Below are 9,346 nucleotides of genomic sequence, written 5' to 3' on the forward strand. Positions count from 1 at the left end.
CACGCGGCCGGACGCGGAGGCACGGGGCAGGCTTCTCCTCTCTTCACTACTAGGTGTGTGTCAAACACTCCCCGTGGGCCCCGCCGCTCGCTCGTACAGACAGACAGAGAGCAAGTCTCCTATTTCACGGGAATATTAAACTCAAAGGATACTTTTCGGTTTGCCCCAGGTGTTTCTGACACTCGGCGAGTTGCTTCCTCGTGTGAGTGATGGGCAGCGCCCAGCCCTCAGCCAGGTAGTTTTTCAGGGCTCCTTGAAGATAGACCTCCGCCTTCTGTGGGGACTTCTTCCTCCTTGCAAATCAACACACAGAAGCTTCCGTCACGGTTCATGATGCACCCGCCCCGCCTGCCGGCCTCTGTACCTCCTCGCCGCTACCCTGTGCCGGCCCAGTCCCTCCGGACGGCCCCCCACACAGCGAGGTGCAGGACTCGCCCGCAGGGACACGGCCAGTCAGTCGGGAAGCTCCGATACCCGCGCCGGGGCCACAGCACCTGCTGCAGACGGGCGCTTGCGGGGGCGGCCTGCACGGCCCGAGAGGCGCTCGGCTCCGCTCTGAACCTCGGGCAAACGGCCGTGCTCAGGCCTCAGAGAGTCACAGAGAGCTAAGAATTTAAATAGCAACACATACCACCCAAGACGCCCTACCAGCCCCAGCTCAAACAAGCACAACTGAGGAGAGCTTGCCAAGGCCTCGGTGACGACACGGAGCCCCGCCCTTCCCCAGAGGACCCGGGCTACTGAGCTCACGAGCCAGAGGGCAACGCGGAACCAGGTGCCGACCCCAGGCACCCTTGGGACACCTCCCCGTGTTCACCATCCTACTCTCGAAGAGGTAAGAGTTCTTGAATTCTCAAATTACAGACATTTGCAAGCTGTCACACTATGCACATTGGTATTGCCACGTCCCCGGGTTTCAAAGGGGACAGAACCTTTAGTACCCCTCCAGTTACTATGTCTAGCCAAAGATTCTCACGTTCTAGAGTAGGGAGCCGACAGAGCATTCCTCAGCCCCCAGAGATGAGGCCAGCGGCCCCCCAGAGAGTCTGCGGCAAGCGGGCACCAGGGGCCGAGCCCCCAAGCAGCCCAGCGCCACCCACGGGAGCTCCCGGCCTCGCCCCGCCCTGGAGTCCAGGCAGGCACAGCTCACAGCACCTAAGGAGAGGGTTCTTTGCTCCATTAACTAGAAACTCACTCCTCAGATTTACTAGACAGAGGCTCAGGAGTGCCCATAGCCCTGGCTGCTCGCCATCAGGTGTGTGACCGGCTAGCGGCTGCGACCGCATGTGGAAAACGAGGAGGTTCATTAGAAGAGGTACGAAGCCCTCTGCAGCCACTTTATTCCATGAATGCGAATCGTCCTTTCTGGTTTGGGCTGATAAGATTATTTTATTAACTACAGATTTCAAGATACCGGTTCAAAGACACATTTAAGCAAACTTAAACATCTTTTCGCTGATAATGGACATCCCTTTCCAGGGCTTTGAAACCACAGCACACAGCCAGCTCTTAAATAGGCCGGTTCTGTCAGCCATGTGAGAAATACGCGGAGTCCCTCCTCTAGAACCCAACTCCAGCGCCGGGGCCAGTCCGCCCTCGCGCAGCTGCCCCTCAGCCCGTCCCGGAGCGGCCCCTCTACCTTGGATGTTTGCATCACTGGCCTCGAGGCTTTTCATCTTCCCAGGGGACAAATGATATAACTAGGGAAAATGCTACATAACAAAATACTTGAGAATCTGCAACCCAATTTATGTCACTGGATAAAGATTCTTAACTATTTCCTCATAACTCTTTCATTAAATAACATTATTATATTCCGTAAGTGTTACGCATACCACCTGCATACAGAGTTACATCAATTTAACAAAAGAAACACAAAGATCACAGATAAATCACAAAGATCACAAAGAAACAGGAACGCTCAGAGTAACAAGCTGAAAATCTCTCCATTTGGTTTTTAAAAGAAATAAGAAAAAAACCCTGATACTGACTGGTTGGAAGAGCCTCCATTTTTCGTTCCGCACGTTTATGTATACTTCGCATTAAGCCCATACGTGACATTCTTACTGCATGTGTAAAATGTCCGAAACTGAGGAAAAGTTCAAAGTCAATTACATGTAAAACTCTGCCAGGTCCTTCCCCACAAACTTGGCCGAGCGGAGCCTCCCGATGCTCGTGTGCATCTCGATGGCAGCGTGGGACAGGTCCTGCGGAGAGCACAGGTCCGCATCAGCCCGGACTTGAACACAAGACGAACCCCACGCGTATCTACCCAGCACCGAAGCACAAGACTTTGCTATGAGCAACATCGTTGTTCTCTTTGCATCTACTTCTGTGTTGTGTCTTTATGCAATATGTGACTTATGCAAAGTCATTGACTTGTACACAAATTAGGAAGCATAACAAAAGAAACATGAACTCAGCAGGCATAGGATATTTAACCTCTCAAAGAACTTTCCATATGGGGTCACATTTTTAGTATTCTTCTCAGCTTCCGGATAACAGGGACAAAAACTCTGTCAAGCGCTCCCAAGTTACCTGCAACGCAGGAGTCAGGCCGGCCCACTGAGCTCCTACCTGCACTGCGCTTCCTACAGTGTCTCCAAATTGAAATCTTTTAAAATCAAGCACAGGAGATCTGTTCAAGTCTACGGCATTTTTTTGGTACGCAGAAAACCATTCATTATCCTTACCTACAGTTTCTATTGTACTGAACGAGCAATACCACTCTGAACAGAATTATAAACATCCAAAGATGTTTTTGTGCCTAATTACGACACCATGGGCACAAAGCACATTTAACAGGGACATCCCCTGGGGGTCGCCCGCAGCTCCCGAGGGCACCACGAAGAAGTGGAAAAGGCCGACAAGGGGGCCCGAACATCATCCCATTCCCAGTCCCAAGGTCAGCAGAGCCTTCTAGAGACAGCTCTGTGCCGCGGGGGGAGAGGTATCATGTGCGATACTCACTAAGTAGTGTTTTTCAAAGGCTTCCACTGATGACAATGCTTCTTTGAGCTTCTTGTAAGGACTCTGAGCTGTGTTGGCTGAAACAAAAAGAATTAAGAGTCCTTACTCCTTCTCCGTGTGTCCGTCATGAGTCTACACCCGCGCTCAAATGCCAAGGGCACCTGGGTGGCTCAGTCAGTTAAGCATCCGACTTTGGCTTAGGTCATGATCTCACGGTTCGTGGGTTCGAGCCCTGCGTTGGGCTCTGTGCTGACACCTCAGAGCCTGGAGTCTGTTTCCGATTCTGTGTCTCCCTCTCTCTCTGACCCTCCCCTGTTCACGCTGTCTCTCTCTCTCAGAAATAAATAAAAACATTAAAAAAAATTTTTTTTAATTAAATAATTTTTTTAAATGCCAGGGGTGGGGCTCACAGCCACGCCCCCGGAACTCCATCGCTACTTCCATGCTTCTCCCATCTGCACAGTCACGAAACTGTCTAAACCCTTCGTGTAGTATTTCATTCCTGGCTGACATGAGAGTTTTTAATTACATCCCTTCCCCGATGATCGGAAGTGGTCTCAGGGCACCATGGACCGTGAACACTGCACATCCCAGCAGACCGTTCAGTCTGCCCGCGGCCTGGACCCCAGCAAGGCTTTGGCTACGTCACGCTCTTACTGCTCAGGTCACACCTCCAAGACTCGGGAAAGCTCCTTTCAAAGGGCTTTATGACCTAGGAGTAGTTTGCTGAGTAAAAGGATTTCTCTGGCCCATACTGTCAGGAAACTAAATCCCCTGTAACTCAGAGGGAAACTGGTGCGTTCTGACCCCACACAGGAGGCTCTTAAGTCTTATCTGCTCATTAAAGCCCATGAGAAACTCAGAAACGTTTTTTAAAATCTTTCCAATTTCTTACACCATTTCTAACATTTCTTTACATTATTAAGAGGTAAAATGCCCCCTGTGCTAATCTGCTCCGCTAACAAGGAGTATAATTTCCCAAATGGGGAGCAATTACATTGTTAGGACTTGAATTAAAGGTGGCAAGATACAAGCAACATTTTCATTACTGTCCACTGGACCACGTGCACAGAAACACATCAAAAAGTACCTGTTTCAGGTCGCTCGGCTCCCAAACCTGCCAAAAGATCAACTATCCTGTTGAGGTCCTCTGAGTTAGGTCCCTTTTCCGACACAAGTCCACACAGATAGCCCAAGGACTTCAGCTGTTGAGATAAACCCACAATTTCCAGTAATTTACAAAAGCAACCAGCAGAGAATTTATGAATTTGAATATACAAACTAAAACCCAACTAAATTCTAGAAGGAATTTAGCTTTCCTATCCAAACAACTCTTACCTGCATAGAAAAACATACCTTACTGGGACCGGAACCCATGCCTCTATGCGAGAGTTCCGAGTGAGTCAGGCTGGCGGCTCTGAGCTCACGCCACTAACCAACCCGCACCGTCCTGAGCTCTGAAAGCCTCCCGCCCGGTCTGCACCCGGCAACCCTGACGCCAGCAGGCCGTCCTCTGCACACACGGGGTGACCGTCAGTCACTTAAGCAGGAGCCACTTGCATTTCCACACGCCTCCCGCTGCCCCCTTTGTACCCCTCCCCCAGCTCCTGGCGCAGAATGTCTTCAGCACGGTCTCTGCTGAACAGAGACGCTGCAGGGATACGATGACTAGACGTGCCCCGAAGTACCCGGCGAAGGCTTCTCCCAACAGCTTCTCCGCCCGTCCGCCCCAGTGGCACAGCCCACGACAGCGCCCACGGCTGCATTCGGCACAGTCACCTTCTCGGTGGCATAGCCCCATAAGCCCACAGTGTGGGCGATGTTCGCGTCCACCTGGGCCCGGTCACAGCAGCCTTCTATCCTCTGCAGCACCTCCAGACAGCTCAGGAACACCCAGCAGTCCAGAGCGCCCGGCGGGACAGACACCTGGAGGGTACAAGCACGGCCGTGAGCACAGCGCTCGGGGACGCCCGAACCCCCACGGCCCACCACGGCCCACTTCGGGCAGCGGCCCCACCAGACGGGCCGCCATCCACAAGCTATCAGGGAAAGAAGGGGACGTAACCGTAATCACATCGGGCCGCTTGTGGAGAGGGAAGGGGTGATCTATGTCCCTGCATGGCATTTGGTTTTGTATTTCCAATGATAATGAGAGACTTGGCAGGGATAGAACTTTCAGTAATTAATTCTGAAAAGGTCGCAAAAAGCAGCCCACAAAAGGGTGACTAATGGCGCTCACCCGAAGTCTGAAGAGGACACATTAGGAAGGACAGAGGCCAGGACCTCCGACGAGCACAGGCCCCATTTCAGCAAGATCACGCTCAACACGTGAGATGTGACAATCAGGCAGCTGCCGGGGACACCCAGCAATCACACGATGTGGTCATCGCCCGAGGCGTGGCCGTGCTGGTTAAAAAGAACTCGTTGCTCAGAGATACACAGCGAACTACTGCCCACGACTAAAACATGCGGTCTAAGATGTGCCTGAAAATAACCTAGGGAAAGGGGACGGGGACACACAGGAAACGAGAACGGCCATGTGCTGCGGCCGCGGACGGGGCGCCCGGAAGTTCATCACATTATCCTCTCAACCACGGTATGTATTTGAGCCTTTCCGTTAAAGAACCAACAAAATAAGTGTTACATTATCACAGATACAAAGTAGCAACTGCACAGGACCGACTGGAAGACGCACTTTCCCACGTCCGAGCGTCTCTGAAATAGGACTGTCTCACCATCGACGGCACGTCTTCTCGGTGGCACTAATGTCGTGAGGGATCGTACAACTGGCATCCCAGTTTGGGGGGTATGTTAACGTGAACTACTCAGAAATGGGAACTTCAGAGGTACTTCTACATCGGGTGACCAGGGAAAGCTGCGTAATGCTCACAAAAAGCCTTCTGCACACAATCTGAGCAAATAAACAGGCATGGAGCCAACTAGAGAGAACCAGTGCCACTTCACGTTCCTATAAAAGCTCGACTGCCCAGTCTTTGCATCTTTGCAAACTGAGATGAACTACTTAGACGTCTGCAAAGAGGCCTCGGCAGACCGCGGACCACACCCAGGGGTGCGCAGAGCGCGGTCGGCGGGATGCAGCCTGCGGGCCTGACGGGCACACTCCTCCCGCCCCGGCCAAACCGGGGTGGGCTCTACGTCAGCTGACCCAGTGGGTGGGCCCATGCTGGGAACCGGCACCTCACGGGACCCTACAAGCACGGGTACCCACTCTGGAAACTTCCGCTGAACATACCACCCCTGGTCGGGCACACGCTGGCTGTCTGCCCGTGAGAGCAAAGGGCACGTATCGGGGCTCTGCATCATGTGCTTCTGATTCAGATGAACCCGGAGAGGGAAAGGGAAAACCCTGTAGTCAGAGCAGGGGCTGCCGCAGGGCAGAGCACCGGGGGGGAGCACCACAAGGGGCTGCTGAGGAGGGGAGACAGGGCCGTGGGGGAGCACTGGGGGGGTGCTGCACGGGGCAGCTCTGAGAGAGAACACGTGAAGGAAGAGCACTGAGAAGGGCCGCAGTGGGAGCACTCAGAGGGGCCGCGGGGCAGTGGACACTGGGAAGGGCCAGGTGCGGGCTGGCAGGCTTCCGGGATCGGAGCACCTGGTGGGAGGAGGGAAAGTGGCCGAGAACCCGCAGGTGAGGCACCCAGATGGCACCCGTGTGCACACGCAGACCCCAGAGACGCACACACGGTGATAGAAAGGTTCTAGTTTTTGGAAAGATGGTGGAATAGATATGTTCTCGATCTTTCTTTTCTGAAAGTGCCACCTCCTGCAGAGTAGTTTATGAGCAGCAGGATCTAAGGGCAAATGGAGCAAAGCTCGCGGCAGCCACGGCCGTGCTGGAGCTCCAACCTGCACCGTGGGGTGGCCAGTGCCAGCCCCAGGGTGAGAGCCGGCAGGTGCCGCACAAGGAACCAAGGGGAGGCGCCCTACCCTCTCACCCCGAGCCGGTGCTCGTTCTTGTACCCGGGACGGGGCCCCCCAGCCGGCCCCTCCCCTGGGCCGCTGCCCTGGCTTCCGCAAGTCTGCCTGGTGACCTCGGTGCTCTCACTGGCTCTTCGCAGCAGTGACTGCAGCTTCCTGGCGCCGCCTTCTGGGGAAGCCCCTGTTGAGGGAGGGACACATCCCGTGGGACCTCATAGTGCCCCCGATCTGGGGCTTCAGGGTGCACTGGCCTCTCGCCCTGCTACTTACGTGTCCACCCATCCCGGCTCCCAAACAAAGCCCAACTACACCCCAAAGGGACCAGCGACCCTCTACACGCTGCTCGACACACCACCGGGCCTGACAGCGCTGATCTAAGACTTCCAGAAATACTCGTGAAACAAACTTCGCTTAAAATACAACTGTAGTCATAGTTTTCTCATCACTTTAAAAACCTAAGTTACAAACACATACAGTGAGATGTGTGAAGGACTCAAATCCTACGTTTAGAGCTCCATGAGTTCTTACAGACGTAAGCACCGCTCAAATCAAGAACTGACTACTTCCGTTACCTTAGAAGGTCCCCTGGAGCCCCTCTTCCCAGTCAACACCCATCCCAAGAGGAACCCCTTCTGCCACCAGTGACTTCTGCCTAACGGCTGCCCTTCCCACGGGTGGAACCACACGCTGTGGATGGAAGGGCGCAATCCCACCTTGGCGGGCCTGTTGGCCGCTCGCTCCTGCCGCTGGGCCGTAGGCATCCATGTACCTGTCCGCAGGCCTCTGGGTTGTTTTCCGGTTTGGTGACTATGGATAAAACGGCCCCCCTCTCTGGGGGAGCAGCCTTCTCAGACTCAGGAGGCCCTCAGCCCCCGGAGCACCAATCCACACAGGAGGAGAAGGCGGGCAGCGGAAGGTGCCCCTCTACCGCAGGGGTCTCTGCCACATCAGGGCAAGGAGGAGATGAACACCGGGGCTCCCGGGATGCCTCGCGGCCCGCGGGAGCCACGGCCTCCACTGACACAGTCACACAGGTACTGCAACGGGCGTTACAAGAGCTGCCACCGAGCGGGGCTGAGAACATGGCCTCCCCATCGGGGGTTTGTCGTCTCCTGATCCAGGCACAAACCACAAATCCAAGGCGATCTGGTCCTAAGCCAGGATGCCCGGGAGCATGACTGCACCGACTCGATCTGCGTCCAGGGACCACGAGCCAGGATGTCAGCCAAAGCCAGACCCCTTCGCCAGTTCACAAGCACCTCTGAACACCCCCTACCGTCTTTCAGTCGGACCCATTTTTCTCGGCACGTACCCAGGAATCTCGGATTGCGGAGTCTGTGGACAGACGCACGTCTGAGCTTGAGCAGACCACACCAACACGGCTGGACAAACCACCACACGCGAGTTCCAATGCTTCTGCTGCTATCGTCAAGTTTTTCTAGATGCTCTCTTTGTTCACTACGGCAGAGCTTGAGAACTGAATTGTTTCAGTGAACTCGGGGAAAGACGGCTTGTTCTACAGCCACGGCAACGGGTCCCCACTAGAAGGAGTTCTAAACGCGCTCAAACAACCACTCTCACCTCCGCAGGCCAGTCCGGGGGCGGCGGCCCATGCGGGACACGCGCACATCACCAAACACCCGAGGAGCCCCGCGGGACTCACCCAGGTGGCAACGGCCCCCCGAAATCCACAGCCCGACCCCACACCGCCTGAACCTAGCAGAGACGAGCCTCCGCCCCACAAGCTTTCCACTGCTACTGTTGCATGTGCAACCGGGCCGTGGGCTCAGCAGCAGACAATCCACATTCCCTAACGAGGACGCTGACCACCCTCCCACAGACTTCCAGACTGTCTGGAGAACCTCTTTTGTAAACAACAGACTTTTAAAACTGAGTTCTTGGGGCGCCTGGGTGGCTCAGTGGGTTAAGCATCTGACTTCGGCTCAGGTCATGATCTCACAGTTCGTGGGTTCGAGCCCTGCGTCGGGCTCTGTGCTGACAGCTAGGAGCCTGGAGCTGCTTCAGATTNGCGGAATGGGGTCACCTGGGTGGCTCACTTAAACAACTCTTGATTTTGGCTCAGGTCATGATCTCACAGTTCGTGGGTTTGAGCCCTGCGTCGGGCTCTGTGCTGACAGCTAGGAGCCTGGAGCTGCTTCAGATTCTGTGTCTCCCTCTCTCTGCCCCTCCCCTGCTCTCACGCTCTCTCTCTCAAAAATAATTAAAACGTACATACATACATACATACATATATACAACTGATTTCTTAATACAAATGTCATCCACTATCTGTAAGCCCAGCATTCCCAGGGCTTGCAGTTAAGTCCTAACAGCATAAAGGGAAGAAGCAATTACCATTAACTTACATGGGAAAACTTCTGCGTGCTCCCAGACCCAAAACCACCTCTCTTGTGCTTTTCTGCCCCCCCCCCCCCCC

The 9,346-nt window shown here is 54.4% G+C and overlaps 1 protein-coding gene across 2 annotated transcripts in view; it reads right to left on the reverse strand.

Annotated features, from left to right (window-relative positions):
- TRAPPC10 (trafficking protein particle complex subunit 10) overlaps positions 1–9,346 on the reverse strand; it is a 64,126-nt gene that overhangs the window by 23,643 nt on the left and 31,137 nt on the right. For both annotated transcript variants that reach the window (XM_077755434.1, XM_077755433.1), the window contains exons 7-11: positions 4,750–4,896; positions 4,061–4,175; positions 2,971–3,047; positions 2,116–2,207; positions 153–293 (exon numbers count right to left, since the gene is read on the reverse strand). In XM_077755434.1, the coding sequence (XP_077611560.1) occupies positions 153–293; positions 2,116–2,207; positions 2,971–3,047; positions 4,061–4,175; positions 4,750–4,896 (572 nt within the window). The remainder of the gene's footprint in view (positions 1–152; positions 294–2,115; positions 2,208–2,970; positions 3,048–4,060; positions 4,176–4,749; positions 4,897–9,346) is intronic.

The sequence above is a fragment of the Crocuta crocuta genome, unplaced genomic scaffold (assembly GCF_008692635.1).
Source record: "Crocuta crocuta isolate KB4526 unplaced genomic scaffold, BGI_CrCroc_1.0 scaffold675, whole genome shotgun sequence".
Lineage (NCBI taxonomy): Eukaryota > Metazoa > Chordata > Mammalia > Carnivora > Hyaenidae > Crocuta > Crocuta crocuta.